At 39.8% G+C, this 27,716-nt stretch overlaps 1 protein-coding gene across 2 annotated transcripts; it reads left to right on the top strand.

Moving 5' to 3' along the window:
* The first annotated feature begins 210 nt into the window (after positions 1-210).
* Positions 211-27,586, top strand: sec24b (SEC24 homolog B, COPII coat complex component). Of its 2 annotated transcripts, XM_030397086.1 has the most exons (24): positions 211-512; positions 1,120-1,821; positions 2,375-2,524; positions 4,345-4,488; positions 10,072-10,155; positions 11,144-11,307; positions 11,747-11,931; positions 13,562-13,664; positions 15,240-15,366; positions 15,460-15,569; positions 15,811-15,923; positions 16,084-16,202; positions 16,863-16,918; positions 17,046-17,252; positions 18,055-18,178; positions 18,768-18,926; positions 19,371-19,544; positions 20,303-20,413; positions 20,643-20,818; positions 21,348-21,485; positions 21,807-21,911; positions 23,015-23,107; positions 23,692-23,795; positions 26,562-27,586. In XM_030397086.1, the coding sequence occupies exons 1-24, from the start codon at positions 419-421 to the stop codon at positions 26,674-26,676; spliced, it is 3,657 nt and encodes a 1,218-aa protein (XP_030252946.1). In that variant the 5' UTR covers positions 211-418; the 3' UTR covers positions 26,677-27,586. The 2 variants fall into 2 exon arrangements, with proteins under 2 accessions (XP_030252946.1, XP_030252947.1); XM_030397087.1 differs by lacking the exon at positions 4,345-4,488.
* The last annotated feature ends 130 nt before the right edge of the window (positions 27,587-27,716 follow it).

The following is a 27,716-nucleotide window of genomic DNA, read 5'->3' on the forward strand; positions in this document are numbered from 1 at the left end:
CATAGTTTACAAAAACATGTGCTGAAATAACAAGTCATACTGAAAAAAGAGATATGAATATATAATGTAATATAAATTATATTTAATGTACTTGTATGAATGAATAAATACAAAGCAATTTTGTTTTCATTCAATTTTAGAATATATGAAATAGAATAAATTATATATACTTACACAAAAAATCCACAAGAGGGAGTGATGGTCCCACCGCCAGGAGTCAGTTAAGAAGCTCCTCAACATCCCGACTGGAAGCTTCAGCTCTCAGCCGAGCGGACCTGTCCAGGCTGCCCGGGTCTTCACTGACCAGCAGCAGCCTCTCTGCCGCATTTCTGGGCTGAAAACAGGCTTCGGAACTGAGCAGCTCATGTGTATTTGCCCCGCCGTGTATCTGTGGGCATAAGGACGGGAGGACCGAGCGATGTCTTCGCCGGGTTTCACAAACCTAAACAGCTCCGTCAGCTACAGCCAGAACTCGACGCCGAACGGTGGAGCTGCGCCCCCCCATCAGAACGGTACAGCAGGCCGGATGATGCGATTAGCCGGCTCGCTTAGCGCTAGCATGCTAACCCTCTGTGATGTCAGTTTGTCAGCCGTTGATTTGATAGTTTTCTGGACCGCTGTCCTCTGGTGTTAATTATGACAGTGACATTAAATATGAATGAGGACAAAGCGTAAATGTGTTTTAAAATTGTGTCTAAGCTGAAGCTAGGCAGGTGCTAATTTAAGAGCTAGCCCAGGTATTGAAACCCTAATGAGATAGCGGCTAACATGTAGCTGATAAGCTAGCGTAAAACGACTCAAGTGCTAGCTAGATAAAAGCTGTGTAACAGACAGTGTATATTATTTTAATAATTTCTACTCCACAGTGAAGCTCTGATAAACAACCAGTAAATTAAATTCACTCTGAAATAATTGTTTTCTATTGAATATTGACGGCTGCTGCTAGAGAGAGCTAACTGGGTATTAACCCTCACTGCTGGGGTGACAGCTGCTGATAAAGCTTGTTGTTTGCAGATAACCTCGATTCAGAGCTTTGCCCCACTACCTCTTAATGGTAAGAGTGGAATAGCAGTAGTTGTGCCACTTATATTTACTTAACCACCTCCTTCTACTCTTCAGGTCCAGCACAGACATACCAGTCCATGTATCCACCTACAGGCTGCTATGGAGCCCCACCTCAACCACAGAGCTACCCCACCACCCCTGCCCACCCCACTCCTGCTCCCAACAAATTTCCCAGTACGAACAGTGCCCAAAGTGCTTACTACTACCAGGGAAACCATCAGCAGCAGCACCATCACCTCCCTCAGCATCATGTAGCACCCTCTCCATACAGTGCTCCCTCCAGCTCTGTCCCTCTTTCTCAGGCATACGCCACCCTCCCCACCTCAGGACCACCACCACCACCCCCACCATCAAATGCCCAGTACAACCAGCAGCAGCAGCATCCGCCATATGCCACTCCAGGATCTTACTATGGACAGCAGTCATACCCAACACAACACTCCCAACAGCAGCAACGACACCAACAACAACAACAACAACAACAACAGCCCAGTTTGGTGCCTGCTCCAGCTGGCGCCCCTGGAGCTCCCCTCTACCCAATTGTTTCGTACCCATCTGCACCAGGAAGTAGCCAGTATGGCACCCTGAGTTCCTCACAGAGCACCTCCACCCCCGGAGTCATGCCAACCCAAATGGGTGCACCCCTGCATCAGTATAACACCTCCCGGTCAGCCTCCACGACAGCAGCACAGCCTGGGTACAACGTGGCTCCTCCTAGTCAGCTGGTGCCAACAGTTAATGGTCAAGGAAGCGCAGGTATGTTTAAATAGTTGAATTACGCTGTTGTTGATCTGTATCTGGCTGAAAAATTTGACATTTTTCTTCAGATTTCTTAGACTATAAGTTTTGTCAGAGGACTTTAAGCAATTGTTGTTGCAGAGGCATATATACTAGCTGTTTTGGTATATAAAAAGGCAATATTGGTATCGTTCAAATGATTTTCTGCCAACACTCTGATTATTTGGGAATTTGTGTTTGTTTCTTCCAAGTGTGTCAAGTAGTAAAGCTTCAAATTGACTACAGAAGAAATGTGTCTTAGTTAAAAAAAATTACAAATCATTTACCACTTGTGAAGGCATTAATATGTACAAACACTTGCAAAAGTCAGTGTTTGTATTAGCAGTTAAGCAGTTAAGTGTATAAGTACGAAAAATTACCCCAAAAAATACTGATGCATGCTTGAATCCAAAAATTACCATTCAGAAGTCCTTGAAGGTTTGTTATAGAGTTGAAAGGACAGCCAGTCAACTTTATACCTTTTAAAAAAAGAAACAAAAAATATTTAAATGTTTTTCTTCCCTAACCACAGTGCGCCAGAATTATGAGCAAAGCCACCAGGCTTCCCTGAGCTACGACTCGTATGGCGGGGTCACCCACAGCAGTGGTGGTGCAGAGGCGGACCGACCACCCTCAGGAACCCCCTCTACTTCAGTTCATTCTTCGCCAGGCCACCACCAAGGTAATGAGATTTTAATTTCAGTTTATTAAAGACTCTGACAGTATACAGAAAAATACAGATCAGGTTTATTACTTTTCTTCAGTGCTGCTGGATGTGAATTTTTTGACTGAGGAATGTTAGCAATGGGCCTTATGTATGTATGTATGTATGTATGTATGTATGTATGTATGTATGTATGTGTGTATGTATGTATGTACAAAGTTGGGAGTTCACAAACTGCCATTGTGCCGCTAATCTTCTAAATGAAATATGCATTGCAGCTGTTGTGAGGTAAACATTTAATGTAGTATAAAATCATTATGTTGTGAAGTTTGTTAAAATGTTCCAACCTAAAAAAAATGTGTTATAGTTAAAAGGTCAACATGAATTTCTGAGGACACACTAATGCAGCTGCTTTAGAAGTTGTCCTTTAATTTGATCTTTTATTTGGTTGGATGGAAGTTTTTTTCTAACTTGCTTGACTTTTCAGTTTAAACCTGTTTTTATAGGGCAAAAGTGCTGGTGCCTGGTTTCTGTCATTTCTGGTGCAGGTTCTCCAAGGAGCCTTTTGTTTAGATATGTAGTTTCAATGTGTGGAATCATGCTCTAAAATTGCAGTGCAAGCGCATGTGAATGGTTTACATATTCGCAGCTGCACTTTGAAAATGCTCCACACGTCAGCTGTTGCACACATGCACCCACTTTCAGAAGTGCAGGTGTGAGTGTCTATACAAATGAGGTGGTCAGGTTCTAACCAGCCAGCTGCTGGTTTACTTCTGCTGTGACCTCGGAATTTTTTTTTCCGCTGTCTCCCTGGCACCAGTGGCACCTGCATTAAAATATTAATTTGAGTTACAAAAACCAAAATACTTTGAAGATTTGCATAGTTTTGCAATGAATAAGAAAGGAAGTATATTTTAAGAAGCGTTAAAGGACCAATGGCCATAACATTTCTCCAGATTTTCCACTCTTTAAGATGTGTTTACCTAAATCAGTTTCATCTGTTCCAGTAATATTGCCCTGAGGCAAGAGAAACAGGTTATACAATAGCGAGAGATTAACAGGACAAAAAAGAACACACCTCTCTTATAGACATTAAAAGGGACAGTGTGTTGTTACAAGTATTTGTAGTGGTGGTTAATTAGTGTTAAATCAAGTGGTGTAATGACACACAGTGGAGCTTGTGTGCACACTTCAGACAGGGTGCGTCTTAACACCTTTATCTTAGTAGCTACTTTAAAGATTTCGTCTTAAAATTTGACCAGGATTATCCCAGACAAGCGGTATGTGTACATATAAATGTCGAGTTATTAGTAAGAAGATTAGTACGATTTTACTGGTTTCGTATGTACACTTGGACATAGAGTTATTGCTAAGCAACACACCTTGTTGCAAAACAGGCTGTGACTGCCCCTTTTCTCAGTACCTTTTTCAGTTTTGCTGGACGGACTTTAACTCTTGTGCATGAAAAAAAAAGATCATCTGTAATTTAAAGATCGTTACGATTGGTTTTGACTGGCAAAACCAGTCTACCACCTGCTACGTTTGTCAATCATATACAGCTAGTACACAAGGGAACGAGACAACATTCTTCCTTGAACATGGTGCTACATAGCCTACTCAAAACTACAGAAACTGCTTGTGTGTGACCATGTACAAATGGCAAAAGACCTTGCAAAATATTAGTTGTACAAAAATATAAAAGTTCATTCATGGCTTCAACACTTGCGTGCACACACATTGCATGGAATTAAATGTACTGCCCCTCCGCCGCCCTTTCTGCTGTCAATTACTCCATCTTGACAGTTTCTTCTGTACTTTCCTACTCCCCCTTCCAACAGGCATGCAGTATGGATATGTTGCTAATAGTGGAGCTAGCTCTGCCTCTGCCACCACCTCAGGCCCAGCCGCAGCCCCCTCGTCATCCAGCTCTGATGATGATGATGATGATGATGAGGATGAGGAGGAGGAGGATGAGGAAGCAGGTCTGCTTGAGCTTTTTTCCTCCCCACAACCAATCCCCATAAACTCCTTCATCTCTGTCCTAAACGTTCCCATTCCACTAAACTTTTTGTATCCCCTCTAAACAAACCTCCATCCATCATGTTGACCTTTGGTATGTTTCCATCCCCGACCCATGCAGCATCTTCTTCTGTGTCTGATGGCCATCTGTCGCTACCAACATGCTTAACCAGTTTGCTGCTCATCATTTGTGCCTTCTCCTTTCTAATAGGCTAATCAGATTTTTTCCCTCCCCTTCCTGCTGCCTCTTCTACAGCCTTCAAAGTTCACCCAGCGCTCACTGTCTTTCACCCTCACACTCATCAGTACTGACACTGAATCATCTTTTTATTCTGTGCTGCTCTCTGCTCCATCACTGAAAACTGAAATTCTGTCCCTCAGACTTAAGATGGTTAGCATTTCAGTTTGTCTTCTGCCAGATTCTGCTCGTCTTCATTGTCATGCAGTGGATGTAGTCATCCTTGCATGCTGTCTAGCTGTCTCACTCAGTGGCCTCTGGGATATGATGATCCCTCTGTAGTACACCTCCTATTATCCCGGCAACGATGGAAAAATAATCAATAAGTTGTGTTCTTACTTCTGATTGTCTTACAGCTCCAGAGCTCTGGTAACAGTGAGGCTGTGGATATGAGTAGGAATTGCATGTTGTTGGCTAATTTTAAGCTCACGTTTAAGGGTTTTGAAACACTTGTTCCTGTCGATGAATAATTTGTCCCACTTAAAAACAACAGGTTTTTTTTACACAATTAATGTCTAGTGCTGCAAAGATGAATCGATTAGTTGCCAATTGCATCAATCAATCAATCAATCAATCAATCCCCAACTGTTTTGATAATTGATCAATCAGTTTGAGTAATTGTAGAAGAAAAAATATAAAGATTCTCAGATTCAAGCTTCCAGCTTGAATATACTCTGGTTTCTTTGCTGCTGTATGACAGTAAACTGAATATGCTTTGAGTTGTGGACAAAACAAAATATTTGAGGATGTCCTTTGATCGAAATTTTCATATTTTCTTACAATTTATAGAACATGCAAAATATCTTTTACTCGGGAAATAATCAAATAATCAGTGACAATACAAATATTTGTTAGCTGCTGCTTTATGAGTAATAGTTTAAGATTAATTGTGGAATCGTCTGGCTTCTGGACTGTAAGGATTTGCTTGGTTTCTTGGTTTTCATATTGTTGTTAATTGAATATGGATTGTTGGTCAAACAAAACAAAAGAATGTGCCTGTGTAACACTAAATATATATATATTTATATTTTTTGTCAAAAATAATTAAGAGAATAACATCCTGACAATGGTTGAATGTGTCAATGTGCAGAGCTGTGTGTTGAAGGTGCTGACAAAGAGAACTTTGTTATCAGGGAAAACTCACCTGAGCAAATAAAGGTTGACATAACTAATAATAAATAATTATTGGTCAAAGCCATAAAAAAGTCCACCTTAAACATGACTTTTACATCCTAATGGCACATTGCTTTAAAATGACATAACATCAAAGTTGCAGTTAAATTTAATTAGTATGCTTACGATCAATGACGGTAAAGTTAATCATTTGATATGAAAAGAGATTTAAATGTTCTGTGGGGGGGAGTAACAATTTAACTTTTTAAATATCAGGATCACATAATACAGTACTGAGCTGAAACTGCAAATTTGTGTTATGTACCTCTCAGGTGTTCTTGCTGATGAATGTCCCTCCGGAGCTGTGTCATCAGCTCAGGTTAACAAGTTTTTAAATATAGTCACTCCCCTGCCAGCAGGTCCCAGCTCTGTGTGTGTTTTCTGACTTGCCTGCTCCCTGAGAGAGAGAGGTGGCTAAAGATTTAGTCTCCACAGTTAGCACTCATTTACACCTCCGTTAATAAAGACAGACGTTTGTTTTGGCTTTCATTTCTTTACGCTCGTGTTCCTTTTAATTACCCTTCAGTCTGTCTCACGAATCACCTGCTGCAATAGATCACCAGTTGTTGATTTCTGAAGGCTACGCTATTATCTGAATCAGAACTGTGATATAAAGTTTTTCAAAATGACATAAATTAACAACCTGCGTTTAAGTCTTATGCTTTATTTAATATACTTAACTTAATGGTGATCAATAGAGCCCCACAAAAATTTACTTATATCATGACATTATATTATCATCACATGGGTTGTCTGATATGAAATTTTCTTTTTTTAATATTGGAATATAAATGGAATATAAAGTATGAAAAGAAGCTTTGGTTAATTTATAATTATTGAATTCCCAGTGAAAATTGCCGTTTCAGTGCACTGACAATTAAGTTGTGTTATCCTGTTTTGTAACAGCCTTTAAGGGACCACTGCCATAAATTGCCATCCATATGTGTTCTCCACATATGTACCAATGTGCAATATATTTTACATATATAAATATATATTGGCAAATATATTTATATTTTTTACTAGCATTTTTAGCACTAATGTTGGGGATTGTTTATCCATATATTATGGTTTATTTTTTATATACATAATTATCTACAGAATATGTTTATGTGATGCTGTTATTATAATGGATTTCTGCCGAACATAATTTTTTTGTATTTACATATTAGATGACAGTAAAGTATCTATCTGATATGGGTTTCAGGGTCAGCCCCAAAAGTTAAGTTTCTGTGGGTTCTTCAGTAAAAATAATAATTCTGGAATCAGTATTTTTGATTGTAAAATTAAAATACAACATCATCATATTATTAGAATTTGGTATCTCTAAAAGTCTATAAATGACATCACCAAATTGTTGCTCACTTACGATAGACAAAAATCAAAGTTTTTGTGTTTTAAATTATTAATGGAATGAATAATTATTTCATCAAATGAAAGTCAAGATTGTTCAGTCCTCTTTACGTTATTAAAATGTTACATGTTTATTCCCTGGTTAAATTCACTAACAACGGATAAAAAGGCAAAAATGCCTGTCAGAATGTCCTGAAACCCAAGGCAACATCCTTTTTGTTTCGTCAGACTAACTGTCTAGAAGGCAAAGACATTCAATTTACAAAGCTGTAAAACATAGAAAAGCAGAAAATCCACACATTAGAAAAGCAGGAAGCATCACATTTATGTAGCTACTGCTAGTTAAAAAAAAATAGTTTTAAGTAGAGCAGTGTCGGTCATGTCACATACTGTATGTTCTTTTCTTTGCTTTGTCTCCTTGTGGCCTCTTTGCTGAGTCACCCTGCCACTTGTACCAAAATGTCTCAAGAAGATGTACTTGTTGTCATGGCAGTGCTGAGGCAAGTCTCAGCTGATTGTTGCAGCACATGTTGCATCTTGACGCACAAACTTTGGACATGTGGTATTCACACTGATCATCATCAGATCAGTATCACTTGTGAGTAACAGATTAGAAGGGGGATCCTGTCGGCATCAGTGTGATTGGTTCTTCTTTAATTTTCCATTATATGGCTCAGTAACATCCTGGAAGCAAAGTAGAGTTGTCTTGTGACTAAACATCTTAGAAGGGTTAGACAAAAAAAGGGAAATAATGCTGAATAATTTTTTACTCTCAAAACCTCTGATTAGTATCCTCTTTATTAATCTATGAGCGGACAGAACAAAGCAGTAGAGACGAAGAGGAAGAGGAAGAGGAGGAGGAGGAAGTGTCAAAAGAATGTTGGAAGAGGAGGAGAAGGAAGGCTAAGCTGTCCTGGTGTCCTCCTCCTCCAGAGCAGATAATCCAGTAGTCTGCTGGTCCGATTTAGTTGGAGATAATTGGATCCCGTCCCGTCCAATGAGCTCTCTGCGAGAGGCCTGTCGTGTCTTGGTTTGCTGGTGTTGATCCCTCCTTTTGGCCCGCATGGATTAATGGCTCCATTCAAATATTCTGCCCTTGTAATCCTTTTGGAAACCAATTTGTTATTGGACACGAGAGGGAAAACAGTAGCAGCAGTAGACCAGAATGGTATGCAACTGCAAGCCATTTTTTAGATAGTTTTTCCTGTATTTGATGGAGTACAGTAGAAAAGAAGACAGGAAGTGTGAACACAGAAGGCTGTTTATCGACTAATAAATACAAGTTATCAATTTGTTTCCCCTTTTCTGACCTTCAGTTGTTTGGCATTCTGGGAAACGAATAAAAATCACCAACATAGTGGAAAAATGACGAAGCAGCTTAAAAGAAAGCGTGTAAAAGAATGACAACAGTCACAAATGAATAGTCTGCTGTGGAGTTCTCTTATTAATATATAGTTATGTTGGCATTTTTAAAGATACTCACCAATATGCTTGAGGAAACAATGTGTTGAATGCATTTCCTTCCTTGTAAAAAGAAGAAAAGCAATTTTTTAGACCCTGAAATGACCTGCAGTGACTTTGTTTACATGCAAAGATTATTCAAATTATTCAGTGTCTTGCCCTTATTCCTGAAATGAAAACATACCTGCTAAGCTGTTCACATGGCGAATGGAAATGCATTTTTTCGTTAATACTCCTGTTCACATGCAGAACTACATACTACAGTTAATGAGTCCGAAAATCTGTTGATATCCACCTTTAAATAATGCTCAAAAGTAGGGTTGTTTCTGCTCTGGACCAGAAATATGGCATCTTCTGCGTGCGTCTCTACTCAACCAGATTAAGACACGTATTTAGAAAATTGCTCCTTAAAACCTGAATAACATTGTCATATCCCACATGTCTTAATCGTAAAAGGCTAAATTCAAATTTGGGCGTAATTCAGAATATCCAAACAGAATATTCTGCTTATGTGACCTGTATTAAATTTTAATAATAATGGGGAATTAGTGTGCAGTCATTATTTACACTGGCTAGACATTGTACTCTTCGCCACCTTTTGCTTGCCTCAGTAATTGCTGGCCAATTCATGGCATGTTTAAAGTTATGAGTTAAGAAAATGTTAAAACATTTAGAGATTATATAAGGGAGACTGACAATGAGAGGGAAAAACAAAATCTGTGTAAAGGAAAACAATGGACCAAAATAAGAAACGGCAAATGAAAGACTTGAGAATTTCCGAGAGGGAGGATATTAATGACTGCCATTCTTTACACATCACACAATCTCTGTAATCATTTGTTATTCTCATGTTTCTGTACTCCATATTCGTCCTCCGTTCCCTCGACGTTTCTATCCTCGGAGGCCTGTGCTCTCCACCAAACATTTGTCTGCCTAGTGCATCCTTTCATCATTTTCTCTTTCCTGTACTCACTCTGCCTCGTCTCTTTTTTTCTCTGAGCCCCGAAGGAGGCCAAACACGGCGCTCTTCATGGCCAAATAAAGAAAAACAACGTTTTATTTTCCTTTTGAATGTTTTGTCTTTTGTTCTTTGCAGCTTTAGCTCCTTGTTATTGTAATTAATTTTTTTCTTACTCTTCTTTTACCTTTCCATTTTATCTTCCAACCTTTGCCTCTTCAGTTGTACTTTATTTTGCCATTTCAATGGATCTTTTTTTTAACTATATTAATTTCAAACTTTACTCTTCCAGTCCTCCAAGCAGTCTTTGCCATTTTTATTTCTGTTTTTAACTCTTTCTATGTTCCTCTCTGCTTCTCTCAGGTGGTGACACCTCCTCTTCCTCTACCGGCAGTGCCTCTCCGGTGCCCAACAGCTATGATTCCCTGGAAGGGGGCAACTATCCAGGTATGTTTCAATCACAAACACATTGTTCATCTAATTAATAGGCAGACAGACAGATATATCATAGTGCAAAGTTTCTGTTCTGGGGCCTGCTCTCTTCCTTGTGTTTTATTGAAGTTGCTGCACTTATTGAGACAGAAGATTTAGCTGTTTGTTAACTTTACCAAAGTAACTTATTAAATGGTATATATGAAGCAGGGCTGCAACAATTCATCGAATTAATTGGCAACTATTTTTCTGATCGATTGATCAGTTTGAGTTCATTTTTTAGTCAGCATGTCTTGATTCCCCTTTCTGCAATGTGAATATTTTCTGATATCTTTTCTCTATGACAGTAAACAGAATATATTTTCTGTTGTGGACAAAACAAGATATCTGAGGACATGATGTTGGACGGATTGATAGCAAAATAATCATTAGTTGCAGCCCAAATGTAAAGCAGCATTTCCGCAAATATATAATTTGTAACATATTCTAAGTATTTGAGAATTTGATTATGTTTGATGAGAGAAAATATCTAATTTTGGAGCGGCAACGATCACATATAGACTGCAACACATAGTCATGATCTTACTCAAGTCATAAATATGTTAAGAGGTTGATGGAAAGTAGGGACAGCTAAACATGATTAATAAACAATGTGGAACATAAGCTTATTATATCAAATCCAAATAACCAAATATTTTTCTGCTTGGAAAAAAAGGCTAGTCCTCTGAGTAGAGATCTGGGAGAGGAGATATCACTGTGCAGTGAAAGGATGATGAGATGCACTTCTCAAATTATGTAAAAGCCTCTGATGGAAATGGGACACAGACAGACAGACGCACGCGCGCGCACACACACACACACACACACACACACATCATACTTCCAAAATTATGAAAAAAAGAAGCTACACTGATCTTTGCACTGCCATAATGATGTAAAGCATCAAAAAACACCTGTCTCACGAACATCAGACTTCTTTAATACCAAACTCTCTTGCGTTCAGATTCCATGCAACCTTCCAATGACATGACCAACCAGGCTGCGCCCTATGCTAACTATGGTTACCCCAACATGCAACCAGCCTATCAACAAGGGCCACCCTCCCATGCTGACTCCTCCCCATCTCATGACCTTTACGGCCAATCTAGCTACCAGCAGTACTCTCAGGTAAGACCACAGCTGGAATAAAAAAGATCCTGAGAATTATGATGTTGCCATCGTTTCTCATTTGTAAGTGAAAACATTTGCAATGCTTCCAGATGTCTGAGTGATTCAGAGGTTTGTTTTTCTTCTTGTGATTAGCTGTTTCTTCAGTTGGAGAAACAACCAAACCAATCAGAGCCTTTGTGGGCAGGACTTAAGTTTGAGTAAAAAAAACAACATAGGAAAGCAACATAGATTTCATATTTCATCTTTCAGCATGCCAAACTTATAAAAAAAACTTGATGCAGAAACCTTGTCTCAACACTGATCTTTTTAATGCAGTGTGAGTTTGGCATGAAGACTAATTTCTTATCCTCTTGTGGTGTCAGGAACGTTCTTACTGTCTGAGTCCTAATTTATCTCAAGAGCAAAGACTAAAGATGTCACTGTACCTCGTCTGCAGCCATTCCCGAATCTGTCCCAGCTGTCTGCGGCACTCGGGGGGCTGAGCGGGGTGCCGGAGCTGGAAGTGGAGGCCCTGAGGCCAGTTAACTTGCTGCAGGAGAGGAACCTGCTGCCCCCCAGGCCCATTGAAGCCCCCGAACCCAACCTCAGCCCCGACCTCAAGAAGGTCAACTGTAGTCCACAGTAAGTAAAGAGTAATATGCCATTTTTGAAGCAAAGAATGCTGGTTCCAGCTCCTCAAAATGTGAGAATTTCTATGTTTTTTTTTTTTGTTTTTTTTTGTGCTAATAAATGAGAAGTCTTTGGGTTTCGGATGAAATTAGCAATTTGAAGAAGTCACTTTGGGTTCTGGGAAATTGAGATTTTGCGTTGAGCATTTTTAACACATTTTTTTTCACATTTTATAGACTAAACAATTAATTGTGAAAATTTTTTATTGATTATGAAAATAATCATTAATTGCAGCTCTAAAAGTGAGATTGTGACATTAACTGTTATGAACCCAATTGTAAGATCTTAGGAGCTAAGAAGTAAATAAATGCTTAAATATATGAAAAATAACATAATTATCAACGGTTATAAACATTGCATACTATTTATAGGTGCTGTATCGTAGGCAACTGGACTTGCTTCAGTTTCTTGAAGACATTTTACCTCTCATCCAAGAGGCTTTTTCCGTTCTCACGTACCGGATAGGAGCTCTGTGCGGTTGTGTTCTTACAGAGTCGTTAAGGACATGTGTGAGCTCTGAGTTTCAGAGTCGTTAGGGCCACTTACGTTGTCTGGGGAGAGAACTCAGTACGGCATAGTGATAAGTGGGTGATAAGTTCTATCTTAGGCCACCTTCTCTGTTCAAAGATGGTTGTTCCAGCTATAGATAGATAGATAGATAGATAGATAGATAGATAGATAGATTCCTTTACTCCTCTTTCAAACCATCTGTCTTCTCTGGCCAAGATGTTGACATGGTGTCCTCAAAGGAATGATTTCTCTCTTTTTGATGTAAGTGGACAGCAGAGTCTTGACCTGAGGAATTGGCCCTCCTGTGTTGCGCCATTTGTTTATGGAGAGGTTGTTTTGTCTCCCCAATGTTCTAATCTGTGCAGTCCTGGCTGCACTGAATAGCATAAACTACATTACTCTATTTATGCCTGTGTATTGTGTCCTTTGGATGTAAAAGTTTCTGCCTCAGTGTGTTGGTAGGTTTAAAGTGAACTGGGATACAACGTTTATTGAAGATCCTCCTGAGTTTGTCATGCGTTGTGTAGCAGGAACATCTGAGAATGTTGTTATGTTTTCTTGTCTCTTTGTCTTCTCTGGATCTTTAAGCCGTTTTGGCAAAGGTTCAGTTAGGGTAGCCACAGGTTGTAAGTGCTTCCCTTATGTGCTTCTGTTCCCTGTGACTGACTGAGTAGGACATGCTCTTGTTTACCGATGGCGATTATATTATGTAATTTAGAGCCAAAAACTCTCACTTTCCAGGATGGATGGTGGGTCAGGACCCCAATCACAACACATTATAACAGCATCTATGAGCTGTCGGCGGGTGCATGTTTAGATTAACAGGAGGACACGAGGGGGAAACGCGTTGAAACACACAGACATCATCATCATCATCATGACAAGTACTGTCAGTGCCAGCTTGTTGTGTGAATTACACACTGGTGCAGCTTAATGCTGGAGCTGCTGGTTCTGTTTGAACAAACAACGGGGGCGGAGAATTGGTGAATCTCCGATGCGGAGATAATGAAGCGACTCTGTGAAAAGGTCTAGTGTCTAATCTGTGGATGTGTTTTGTTTCCTTGCTGATCAGGACATTCAGGTGTACCCTGACCAGCATTCCCCAGACCCAGGCATTACTCAACAAGGCCAGGCTCCCTCTGGGCCTCCTGCTCCACCCCTTCAGAGACTTACAGGTAAGATTTGGTGCTAAGAATCCAACAAAAATCAGCATGCACTGGAATATCCAGACACAGACTCATGTGGGGCTCATCTCCCATGAATGTCTGTGTTTCTGTTCATAAGTACAGTGTAAGTGTATCCTCTTAGTAGGTTTGTTTTGTTTGTTAATTTTAAGCTGTTGCTGAGGACCAGCAGTAAATATTTAGAGCCGACACTGACAATACTATGCATGTTTGACTGGAATGTTTTTTATTTTTACTGCATATGAAAACTCATGGTGGTGTTACTACTGTTGCTGAAATGGGATTTTTTTTCTTCATTTATATTCACACAGTAAAACAGATTGACAGCCTAAAAACAGCCAAGTGCATCCACAGTCTCTGACAGACTTGGCTGCAAAGACCCTGTCAGATCTGCAACCTTGTCAGTGCTCAGTTGCTTTCGTTGTAGATGACGGAAATTCCATGGATGCAGGTGTCACACTCGCCATGTGCTTCACACTGCTCCTCTTGCCAAGTTCACGCTACACACCTCTGCATGTGTGATAATCTCTGTTTGAATTCTAAAGCAGACATTCTTTCTCCTCCACAGTTCCACCAGTTACTTCTCAATCTTGGCACCACTGATAGATTATTAAAAGCAAAAACAGTCATTAATATGGTTAAATACCACTTCATAATCTGTGTCCTCACACACATGCTAGACAGCCTGGTATCAGATACCAAATTTAATGTAAATTTTCAAAACCAGTGACCAATTGTTTTAACTAAAAAAGACAATCTGGGATCTGACATGAATGATTTTATCGTTGATAATGACGAATGGTAAAGCAAAATTGAACAGTGGTTAAAAATTGTAAGAGATTTATACTGTGAGAAAATGTTTTTGTTGGTAAATGGAAGAAGATACTGGATTTATAAGCACTTCTTAGATAATGGACACTTGTGAAAATTGTTGTTTTTTGGTTTGATTTCGTGTGTTTTATCAGTTTCATTTTATTTTTGGGTTTTTAAAAAAAAGTCTAAATAACTTATAGAAAATCTAATATCGGTGAATATTGGACAAGATATACTTGTAAGTACTCATAATGCAGAACAGCTGACATACTTTTATTTAACTTAGTTGATCTCACTTTAACAGTGGTTGAGTAAATGTATTTACTTATTTCCACCACTGCTGGTGGCTAGATATGTGGCACAAAATTTAGTTTTCTAAAAAGTTCAGCAAATTGGTATAATGCCAGGTGAGGAATAAACAGCCTAGATTCTAATGTAAAAGTGTATAAAGTTCCCAGGTGACCCTGGTCCACCAGCAGAAGTCTGAGAACACACTCATAGAAACTTGAGAGACAGAGACAGAAAAGTGGCTCAAGGAAAGCTTTGTTTAACCACATTTCCTGAGAAACAAGCTTCTTTTCTCCAGGTGTCAGCTGAGGTGTCGGCATAAGAATGTTTTGAAAAGGTCATGAATGAGACAATACCTGAAAAGATGCACAAAATGTCAGGTATTCAGCTCACAAGACACATTTGTACTTTTCTCAGTATTTACCATTTTTTTCTCTCCTTCTTTTCTTCTTCCTCTCCCTGCAGCAGCTACCGGTGATCACGTCGAACACGATAGTGCGCTGTCGCTCCTGTCGCACCTACATTAACCCGTTTGTCACCTTCCTGGACCAGCGCAGGTGGAAATGCAACCTGTGTTACCGGGTCAATGATGGTATGAGTCTAATCCAGAAAGTGTTGAGTCCGATAATTGTTTCATTGTCTAATCATTTTGTCAAACACACTCTTTTTGACCTTCCTCGCTCAGTTCCAGATGAGTTCATGTACAACCCGGTCACCAGATCGTATGGTGAGCCCCATAAGAGACCAGAGGTCCAAAACTCCACTGTGGAGTTCATCGCCTCCTCAGACTACATGGTGAGCTGTTTCTTCTGTTCATGTGGAGTTTACATGTAATACAAATGTTTGTCCGCTATGGGGCAGTGTTGTATTGGTGCTGCAAAATCTGGTGGCAACTTTGATGTAATAGACCTAGGTAACAGACATGACAGACAAACCATACCATCACTGTCACATTTGGTCCGTCTGTCTTTTTTTAAGACCATCTCAAATTCTCCCAAATAACGTGTGTTTTGTTTTACCCTATGTGTGTTTTCAGTTGCGGCCTCCACAGCCGGCTGCCTACCTGTTTGTTCTTGATGTGTCTCACAATGCTGTGGAAGCGGGCTACCTTAAGTACTTCTGTGAATCGCTACTGGATAACCTTGATAAGTGAGTGCAAGTCAACAGTCACATGTTATAACAGTTAAAGTATTGTCTCTTCATAAAACAGATCAAAGAGAAGATGTGATGATAAGCTGATAGTCATGAACAGCTGATGGTTTTGGTTTAACCTAAACTAGTTCTGATAAAGGGCTATTATGTGCCTCAGGTTGCCCGGGGACACACGCACCAGGGTGGGCTTCCTCACCTTCGACAACACAATCCACTTCTACAACCTGCAGGATGGACTGTCGCAGCCGCAGATGCTGGTGGTGTCCGACATTGACGGTACTTCTGCTCAATAAAATCAGGAGTTAGAATGCTTTATTTTTAACAATTAATAGTGAGTGGCAGCAGTGCCGAAAAGAAGCTTTTTGGTTCACCTGCCTAGAGCTAATTAAAGTTCGTAACCAAGTTATGCTTCAAATTTGAATTGTACTCAGTTGTGCTCCATGTAATGCTGAGTGTCTTTTGGTTGCCTGTTGCTATAACTTACAGGAAAGATGTCAAAAAGTGAGGAAGCAATTTAGTGAACGAGACTAAATGTAACATGTATAAAACTTTAAAACATAACCTCGTCCATTAACATTTCTGCCTGAGTCATGTCAGAAAGATGTTAACCAGCAGCCATCATTGTTAAACAATGAAGACGTCAACTCTCCTAATTTTTTTTTTATGAAAAAAACATAAATTTTTTATTGCTGACGAACTTTGAGGATAAATTGCAGAAGTAAAAAGATATGATTCCCCTCTCATGTCATTATCTCTTTAATTATTTGAATGTTTTTTTAAATACAAAACACTGTCCACATCTTTTTGAAAACTTTTGCAGTCACAAGTCCATTATTGATGCACCTTTCTTAATATTAAAATACTGAAATCTTGTGAAAATTGTCATCAAGCTTTCCACTGTGATCCAGATGTTTGTTTTCCTCTGTCTTTTTCCAGATGTCTTCATACCGTCTCATGACAGTCTAATGGTGAACTTGAAGGAAAGCAAAGAGGTGCAACCTTTTGTTTTTTGTACACATTAATAGCTTCTGCGACTTGTTGTGTAATTGCTCTTTACCCCCTTTCCTTCATTATTGCCATTATTTACTCAACCTTACATTTTATTCCTCCCTCATCCAGCTGGTGAAGGACCTGCTGACGTCGCTGCCAACCATGTTCAGCCAGAGCAGAGAGACCCATAGTGCCCTCGGCCCAGCGCTCCAAGCAGCCTTCAAGCTGATGTCGCCCACTGGGGGCCGTGTCACCGTTTTTCAGACCCAGCTGCCGACGCTGGGGGCTGGAGCACTTCAGTCGAGGGAAGACCCCAACCAGCGTTCAAGCACGAAGGTAAGGATGACATTTTATGGTATTGTGAGCACAATCATAATCTCCTCTTCTTTTCGAGTTTGTGTGGTTCTTGCAATTTGTCTTTGTTGGGCAGTGTTTTAGAATTTTTACCAGCCGACTTAATTTTTCAAATAAAACTGGACTTCTTAATATGGTGGTTTGGCATAAAGCAATATTGAAAATAATGGCTTGAACACTTGAGCCTTTTTATACATATTGTCCTGACATATCAGAACTGTTATATTTATATCCCAGCCACAACTCACTTTTATCACCCGCCACAGCGTCATAATTGGGTCTCACATTTCAGTTCATTGCATCCGTTGAAGATTCTGAGCTAAAGCGTGCGGTTTTGTCATCTCAGGACTGTGATTTATTCAGCTTCATCATCTGTGTTCCATTTTTGATCTGAATAAATTGCCAAGAAGTTACAGCAATGATGTCCAAATATCCTGAATTAAACAAACTCAGAGCAGATGTGCTTTCTTTCCTGGAGAAATGATTTCTGGCTCTTTGGCGTCTGTGATTACAGGAGGAGTTTGGGTGGAAAAACAAGGAAATTAAAGAAAATATACTTTTGACACTTCCAGCAAGAAGTCATACATTACATGCCCTCATTTCATACAACATTGAATCAACACTTTAATCATCAAAACCAAAACGACACAAGTCTAAACTTATAGCTCAAGATCCTTTAAGGAAGGTAAAACTCCCTGAATCTGATGAATGTTACTTCTTTCTCTCAAGAGCAGAACACAAACAATTTTGTTTTTCTAATAATATTACGTCTGTATCTATCCAGGGAGTTCAGCATCTCAGCCCGGCTACAGACTTCTATAAGAAACTTGCACTGGACTGCTCAGGTCAACAGATTGGGGTGGATCTTTTCATGCTCAGCTCCCAGTATGCTGACCTCGCATCACTATGTAAGAACACCTAACATTTAAACCTCTGTGTCCAGATCTGTTGCCACAGAAGTTTTGCGGGTCTTGGGAATGTCTGTCAATTTGTTTGTTCACTTGTATTGAACACAAAATGAAAATCTGTCTTTGATTATATAAACAGTGACTTTGGGCTTGAAAGGTGAACCTGAACAGTTGGAAGTAGTAGTTTTGATTCACAGCAGTAACAGTCAGTTCTAATAGAGGCAGATTTATGGCACAAAAGCACTAAAACATCAGCCGAAACTTTTCAGATTGCTCTCGCAGCATTTTCCTCTTATCCATTGTTGATCCCTTTGGTCAGAAGTTATGGGTCATTGTTGCCATGCATTGAAACTGTTGTTAAACCAAGATTACCACGGCTGCCGTCCTCAGAGAGAGCAATATAGAAACTTTGAATATACAGACACCCCATAAAGTTTTCCTTTGAGCTTATTGCTAGCATGAAGCATGAAAAATTAAAATGTTAGCATGCTAGAATCTTTTGCATGAAAGAAACTGTTTGAAACCACTCTAATCCTAAGTAATTGAATTGTAAATCAATAGTTTTCCTCCTCTTTCTCCTCTTCTTCAGCATGTATGTCCAAGTATTCAGCAGGCAGCATCTTTTACTACCCCTCCTTCCATTACATCCACAACCCGGCTCAACTGGAGAAGTTCCAGAGAGATCTGGAGCGCTACCTCTCCAGGAAGATCGGCTTTGAGGCGGTTATGAGAATACGATGCACTAAAGGTAACTGGAGTCAGACGCACACAGAAGCTCTGTTTTCAGGTGTGAACTCCAAGATTGTCACGGACAGAAGACCAAAACCTTTTACATTTTGCCTTTGCAAATAAATGCATAGAAAAGAGTCACGCTTCCAATTAATTGCCAGCTATTTTGATAATTGATTCGGTTTTTAAGAAACAATGCCACAATTATGATTCCACCTTCTTATTTGTTAATGTTTTCTGGTTTATTTACTCTTCTGGGACAGTAAACTGAATATCTTTGGGCAGGGGACAAAACAAGATGTTTGAGGACGTCATTTTGGACTTTTGGAAACACTGATCTCCATGTCTCACCGGCCTTTCTATCAAACAACTTATCGATTAATCAAGACTTAATCAGCCTTAGTGAAGGGGTTGTCATCTTTGACTTCAACTTTAATAATGATTTTTCTGTCCTCATCCTTAGGTTTATCCATCCACACGTTCCATGGTAACTTCTTTGTGCGCTCCACTGACCTGCTGTCCCTTGCGAATGTGAACCCAGACTCTGCCTTCGCTGTCCAGATGTCAATTGAAGACTCTCTGGCAGACTCCTCTCTGGCCTGTTTCCAGGCTGCTCTGCTCTACACCTCCAGTAAAGGTACACAAACTCACAAACACACACTTACATTGTGGTGAGAGAATCTGTGTGGTTCCATGAGCAAAGTAAATGCTGAAATGACACTTTTGAATAAGGCACATAAAACAGTCAGAGTGTATGGTTTTGTTGGCTGCTACTCTCCAAATCCCCAATTCAATTTGATATCTGATATTAACTTTTTTTGTGTGTAATTTGTTATTGTTGACAATTGCACCTGGTTTTGTAAAAATCAATATTTCATTTTTTATGCTGTGACAAGTCATTTACATTTTCAAATTCTTCAATAAAAAGTTTTTTCTTTTTTTTTTTTACTGCAACAGCTCGAATTTATCCTGGTGGCTTTTTTCAGGTTAGGGTTACAGAGTTCACTATCTCAAGTCAACTTCATCATCTTCCTAAATAATTAAATAAAGGATCTTTAGAAAATCTTGAAAAAAGAAATAATCCCAAAATGTCTGATGCTGTTAGAGTTTCCTCTGGTCACTTAATCATCTCCGTGCACATCAGATAAGTGTCCGGAAGTGAAGCTGCAAGCTAGCTGTGTCAACTTTGAGATTTCCTTTATGTTTTACCGTTCGACACGCGCAAATAGGCGAACGTGGAGAGAAAAAATGATACTGTGAGAAGCACATACATTCATTTTGAGAATGAAATTGCAAGCTCATTTCTATCTATTTTCTATTTAGAATTGAATTGTGACCCCTTAACTATTTGCAAATTTTAACCTTCTCTGATTATTCATCCTTCTGTCCCTGTAGGAAAAAGAAGAATCCGGGTCCACACTCTGTGTCTGCCTGTGGTCAACCAGCTGAGTGATGTGTATGCTGGAGCGGATGTTCAGGCCATCACTTGTCTATTAGCCAACATGGGTGAGCTGTATTTTTTTTGTCATGCTTTATACTATAGGGAACCAATGGAAATACTTACAGAGAATTGGTAGAGTGGAAAAAAAAAACATTGCAGTGGCTCGGTATCATTGTTGTTGTTTTAATTTGTAGAAACTGTTTGTCCCCCTCTGGAGATGCAGGCATTTGATTTTACTAACATCTGTATAAGGGGGGCACTCTTCATCTAATGTTTTCCACATTGGTGTTTCAGCCATTGACCGGTCAATATCGTCCAGCCTGTCGGATGCTCGTGACGCGCTGGTGAATGCGGTCGTGGATTTGGTGACTGCCTACAAAAGCAACGTTTCAAACCTGCAGCAGTCTGGCCTCATCCTCCCTGCTGCTATGCGCCTCTTCCCTGTCTACATCCTGGCTCTGCTAAAACAGGTGAAGCTGCTCGACAGGCATCAACACACACACACACACACACACACACACACACAGACATCCCATACTAACAACTAATAATCCAGCCCTACAGCAGTTTTACACATCCTAAAATGTGAACTGCTTTCAAATCCTCACCACCACTCCCTCTACACACTAAAACATTTACAGTCATACAGACTCTGTGTATGTTCAGAGGCTGAATTCATCCACCCAGGACTTGTTCATTCATACAGTCAGGGTGTGTCCACTTTCAAACACACCCAAACACACTCTTTGCGTCATCTGAGATGAATACCTCATAGGTGTGTTTGAAAAAGCCTAATTTGTATCCACCCTCATTACAATACAATTATTTCAATTAGTGTTTTTGTAGTCGGCTGCTCAGTAACTGATAGAAAACCGTGGTGCGGCAGCTCCCAAGTGTGACGTCACTGTTAAGCAACATCAGGCTGAAAACTAGGAAACAAATGTAAAATGAACAAAGATTAAAGCACACACTAAAGAAAATGTTTATATTTCTTTCCAGAAAGCGCTGCGGACAGGCACCAGCACACGACTGGACGAGCGCGTCTTCGACATGTGTGAGTTCAAGACGCAGCCGCTGCAGCAGCTGATGCGAATGGTTCATCCTGACTTGTACCGGCTGGACAACATGTCTGACCAGGTAGGAGACGAACAAGACCAGACGTGATTATACCTCATGCGTCAGTTGAGTCAGAGAGAAGTGAATTAAAAGTGTCTGGATGGAGAACTGAGCTGAAATTGGATTGTTTGGGTGTGTCCGTAAATACTGTAACTGATATAGACTTTTCTTTTTGTCTTTTTTTTTTTTTGTCTTTTTGATATATAATAATTTAACATGAAAACCTGACATTTGAAAATAAGATATGTGACGTTGGTCCTTACAGGAATAAATGGATACATGTATATAAATATAAATACACAAACAAACTAAGCCGTTGCACTCTTTGTGTGACACCTGCAGGGGGCGCTCCATTTGAATGACACAGTGGTTCCTCAACCTCCTCTGCTCCACCTGTCTGCTGAGAGGCTGAGCAGGGACGGAGCTTTCCTCATGGACTGTGGCAATGTGAGTTTTCAGTATTCATTCACAACACACACACACAAACGCACACACATTTTATGGAATTTCTGAAACCTTGTGAGTGAGTCTGATATTTTTCAGGTTCAGGTGTTCATCACTTCTGGATCACTGTAGTTTTTGGACAATAATGCGTAATCTAAGGTCACTGAAAATATCAGTTATGAACAGTTAAATCCCTCCAGAGTTGGCAAAAGTCCACACATTCTTAACTCAAGTAAAAGTACAGAAGTACATACTTGTTAAAAAAAAGTACTGATTCAACTTCTGTACTCAAGGTAAAGTAAGTAGAGTACAGGCTCTGAAATGTACTCAGAGTATAAAAGTAAAAAGTATACCTCTGAACATTCATACCGGACTTTTTTGGTCAAAGCCAATTGAAGCTCATATTAATATAATTCAAGGACTATTAATCTTAAAGGTAGAAAAAGTAGGACTTATCCCAGGTGTTCCTAAATTTACCACAAAGATAGCTGATTGTTAAGTCTCATTCCCAGGACATCTAATAGCTACATTTTTGGTTGGTAGAGTGTCGTAAGTAATCGATGACCCCCCTCAAGCGCATTCAAACTAAATCATGGAGCCTGTTACGAAGATGTGAGGAGTAGAAAGTACAGATATTTGAATGTAATAACGTAAAGAGGAAAAGTCAAAATTTGTCTGAAAAATTTACACTTAAGTAAATACAGACACCTGGGGGGAAAAAAAATGGTATTTGATATATTAAGTTGTTATAAAAACTCCTAAAACAGTGAAATAATGTGAGAGGGCAAAATCAGTCACCAGATGTTATAAGTGGACAAAAAATAGCATCAGTGTTCACATTTGTGGCTGTCTGCAAGTATTCTCTTGACATTTTCTGAGCCATTAATTTTTTATTTTTGCTTATTTAGTTGTGAATTTGTTGTAATGAGAAGCACTGTGAAGCCAAGCTAATCTGTGTCAGGAAGATTGGAAACGACCAACACTTCTTTCTTTTTGTCGCTTTTCTTTTAATTGTGTGTTTTTTATAAAAGCAACAATTACATGTAAATCCACCAGATTTAGGATAGAGCTCATTTGAATCTGCTGTGTTGTTTTCCAATATGCAGGTGTTTTATCTATGGATCGGCAAATGCTGCAACGACATGTTCATCCGGGATGTTCTGGGCTGCCCCAACTATGCTTCAATACCCCCCAACATGGTCAGTAAGACACAAACTGTATGTAAGCAACAGGTCAGTTGAAAGATGTGATTTTTATCATTTGAAAAGTTGATGAGAGCCAAGTCAGAAGGAGCTTTTCACCCACGTCCAACAGTGACAGTGATTAGCCAAATGGTGGTATTGCTTTGCATGTGACACACACCACCGCCCAGTCGTTAGATGAGTGATGCAATGCAGCGTTGCACGCATTTCTGTTGAGAATTAGTCACACATTTGCCTCACAATAAAAGAGCGCTGCATTTCTCCTCAAACATGTCATACAGCAAAACAGGTTTGCTGGTGTAGCTTTTTTAACAAACCGTGCAGCTAGAAAGCGCTGTCATGACCACAGCGTAGGCGTGACGGTAACAGCCAGAACAAACCGTCGCTGTCAGCTCTTGTTTACGCTGCTTATTGTGTGTTTCTAGAAAGGTTCAATGCACCAGAGAGCCACCTACAAGCCTCGCACTCCGGACCACAGGCATATTTCTGTTAACCACTCTGTGTGGCTGACATGACTGTGTGATTCCACATGATGTTGTTGATGTTTTTGGTTCTCGTGTCTTTCCCTTTATGAATCCCAGAGTCACATTCCTGAGCTGGAGACTCCGCTGTCTGAGAGAGTGCGAGCGCTCCTCGACTGGCTGCAGGATAACAGAGCGTTCAGCTCCACGATACAAGTCATCAAGTAAGCACCGCCGCATATCTGGAGTGACATCTGACTTTTACTAACACTCAGGGTGCAGAATGACTATAGAACACGTCTTCTGACATCCAGATGCTGGATTTTAGTCTTAACGTGTTTACATTCATCAACAGGGACCTCAAATGACCATAACAGCTAAAGACTACCAAAGATACCAGATGGCCAAAATTTAGGAGGGTCTTGTGTCAGAAGACAGAGAGAATGTTCAGATTGAAGTTTAGTAGAAAGGAGAACATTTACAAACCAAGTTTGGTTGCCTTTACTTCCTCTGCTGCTGTAATCTCTTATTTGGAAGCACTTAAATGAATCTCCTCAGTAATGAACTAAGATGCAGAAGAGGAAATATGAAAAACCCTCAGGTTATTTGTTTTTGTTCCTTTTTAGAACACTGAAGCCACACAATGCTCACTTTGTTCTTTACTCCACCTAAAAGGAATGTAAAACCAATTGTCAGGAAACAATGCCAAGATATACTGCAAACAGTCAACAAGCCTATGGAAGTCAGAGGTCATGGTTAGCAAATACCAACAAAAATATTAAACATTCTCTATTTTTAGCTTCTCAAATGTGAGAATTTGCTGCTTTTCTCTGTTTTATGACATTCAAAATTGAATGTCAGTCAAACAAAACCAAACAGCAACTTGGCTCTGGCTCTGGGGAATATTGACATGTTTCCCTATTTTTAATTCATTTATTGGTTTCTTTCTCTTTTACTTCATTTTAATTAAAAAAAAAAAAAAAAACAAGTCAACAGAGGTAGAGAGTTGGGAATAATAGCAAATCCAAAGTAAACAGCACCATGGATGGCTTTTGATGTTGGCTCTCTGGAAAATGTAGTCATGTACTATAGAAACAGGGTGTGGCCGGTTTAATGTTAAAGTGGAATCGGTCTCTCAGCAGACCTCATTCCGAGGTTGACAGAAAAGTATTTCCAGTGTAAACACGTAGTAAGCAGTGAGGTCACTGATTGACAGCGTTGGTAAAAGCTTCCACAGGGACTGCATTGTTTCAGTTTCCTGTCACTCCTCCTCTGTTGCATGCCATTGTTACTCAACTACATGTTTACACCGCAGGGTTGTTGTGTAGGATGGCTGATGTCAGGACAAATGGTCTGAGAGGTATCTGGACGGATGTTTGCTGCACTCTGACAGAGTGAATGTCATGAGTTAGATGAGATTTCTTGAGCTGGACAAACAAAAAGTAGATCCACTTATATCTGAGTTTTAGTGCTGTAAAGTTTTCAATTTCAACTTATTTTAGGACAGTGCACTATTCTATGAATGACATAAGAGCCACAACTAACATTTTTTTTCTTTATCAATTAATCTTATCGTTTACTTACTTTATTATTTTGTCAATTAAATGTCAGAAAACAGAGAACATTGTTCTATATATTTATCTGTCTTGTTTTTCCAAAGATATTCAGTTAAATATCATACGTCACAAAGAAAAGGATCAAATCCTCACATAAGAGACGTTTGTCATTTCATTATATGTAATTAAATTGTTATATTGATAATTATTTAAAGGAACATGTGTGTACAAAAGCATACAATTACAACACAAATGGAAACGATCATCCCCCATATTTTTCCCCCCAGCTCCCACCCCGCCTAGTCTTGACACCTCTTTTACACTGATGTTAGTGTGTATATGCAGGTTCTTTTTAGTGGTTCCGTGGCGATGACTCCCATTCACATTGCCATTGGGCAAAATTGCCGTTTTCCTCCTTGTTTGTCATGTTGGTCATCATTAGGACATCAGAAAAACAGGGAACAATGTATATGTATCTTTTTTTGCAGAGCTTATAATAGAAGTAGTTTAGGTATGAGACATCTTGCCATAAACAACGGTTATTTTTTAATTTTATTTCAAAAGCTTTCAAACTCTGCTCAAACTAAATGATGTTGAAGCGCTGATTGACAGAAACAGATGGAAAGATATTAACAAGCCTGCACCCTTAACTTTAACGCCCGTCGAAGCATCGCACTATGAAAAGTGGTGAATTTCATCAGTCAATCCAAGATGGAAACAATGAATATCTGTGACCACTGCAGAGTCAGTTGACCTGGGAGGGTCATATTATACACATTCGCACTGCAAACAGAAGGCAGATGTTTGCAGGTGTTTGTGGGTATGTGGACCAGTGTGAAAGGAGGATGACTTACAGGATGTAGGCATTTGCTATGAGCCTGCCATTAGATGCCCTTTTAAGGCAGCATTCTCCTCCCTTCCCTTATCTGTGTTTCACTGTGTTCAAAATCCAAGTGGCCATGGGAAACGGTAACAACAAAAACCTAGCCTAACCCTAACCTCACGCCAATTGTACAAGTGTAGAGAAGCTAGCAGCTGTTACCTTTTTCTTTTGTGAATATTTTGCTATTTTAATGCGAAGCCTCCTCACGTGGAAAAAAAAAAGTTGCTCCGCCATTATTTTGCAGGGGCACAGACTCTGTATCCTGAGCTTAGTGCCGCCAAATTCGATTTTGATTGGATTTTGAAACAAACAAACCAGAGAGTTTTTTTCCTCTAGCATAATGAAAATTGGTGCAGCCAGATCTTTCTCAAGCACTGAGGGTGCACATGCAGAGATTATGCAAGACTGCATTTCAACCAACGTGAAAAAAATGATTACATTTGAGATGTTTCTTTATTTGGTAAAAGCACCCAGCCCTATATAGAATCCAACAAACCAAGCACTGCTCTCTTCATTTTTTTTCTTTTCTTCTGTTCCCCCCCCCCCTGCAGGGATGAAGCTTCAGCTAAATCTGCATTCTTCCAGCACCTGGTGGAGGATCGGTCTGAATCGGCTTCATCCTACTATGAATTCCTGCAGCACATTCAGCAGCAATTGTCCAAGTAGGCTCCCATCACACTGAGAGAAACCTCAGTCTTCAAACCCAGGCGTGAAAAAGGATTTTCAGCCTCGTAGAGTGAAAACTAGCGTTAGCCACTGACGGACACCCATCGCTCCTTCAGACAGGTTTTAGCGAGGTTGGTTAAATCCGACACAGTTAAAGAAATCCACCCTCGAAGCTCATTGGTCAGCCGGGACCTGACCATCAGAAAGAGAAGCAGGAGGATAGTTGTAGAAAAGATTAAAAGTACTGAAAATGAAAATGAAGGACGAGGATTTGTTCCACTTCAAAATGAAATATTGAACCTGTCCTCGCTGCCTCTTAACCACTGTCACACCCCCATTTATCCTCTCGTCAAATCCATCGATGCTGAGAAAAGAAGGGGGAAGTCGAGCCAAGAAGATGCCACTTCAACACGTTTTAGTTCAAGTTGTTTTTTAGTTTTTTTGTGAGCCTCACATGTAGCTAGTGCTGTTTTTTTTTGTTTTTTTTTATATATAATTTATTCCCCTCCTCACTCCCCCGAGACTATTTTGAATACACTGGAGAACAGAACCGTGCATTCCTTCTGTTGTTTGTTTTTTTTGGCATGTGCTTTTGAAATCCGGAACGCATGTCACCGTTTAACCGTTTGCTGCTAGTCTGAGGAAAGACAACCGTGTAAAAGGAAGATCATCGGGCAGTGGTTGGATGTTGAAAAACCCCCATGTCGGCTCTTCTCTCCTCCGCTCTGTGAACTCCTGATTTGTCGAGATCAAACTTCAAACCCACCACCACTGTCAACAGTCTTCTTCTCATTTGTTTTATTTTTCCAGGCGCTAACTGAAGTTGCTATCCACTTTGTAACTATTGAAAAGAATCTTTTATGTGCGATAATTTATGAACCAGCTTATTAAATAAAAAACAAAAACAGAATCTGCTTGTTTCATGTCATGTGACATCAACCAGGAATTTCTTCTGCCTCTGTTCTACATCCCACATGTTCCCGCAGTTTCTGCACACAAACAAACAATCGCTGAATCAGGGGGTGATGTAATGTCACTCT

Source organism: Sparus aurata, chromosome 18 (assembly GCF_900880675.1).
Source record: "Sparus aurata chromosome 18, fSpaAur1.1, whole genome shotgun sequence".
NCBI classification, from domain to species: Eukaryota; Metazoa; Chordata; class Actinopteri; order Spariformes; family Sparidae; genus Sparus; species Sparus aurata.

Excerpts from the sequence above, each read along its gene's own strand:
- sec24b (XM_030397086.1), top strand. The coding sequence starts at position 419 with ATGTCTTCGCCGGGTTTCACAAACCTAAACAGCTCCGTCAGCTACAGC. Across the intron at positions 15,367-15,459 it reads GTGTTACCGGGTCAATGATG|TTCCAGATGAGTTCATGTAC; the intron begins GTATGAGTCTAA and ends TTCCTCGCTCAG. Across the intron at positions 16,919-17,045 it reads ACTTGAAGGAAAGCAAAGAG|CTGGTGAAGGACCTGCTGAC; the intron begins GTGCAACCTTTT and ends TCCCTCATCCAG.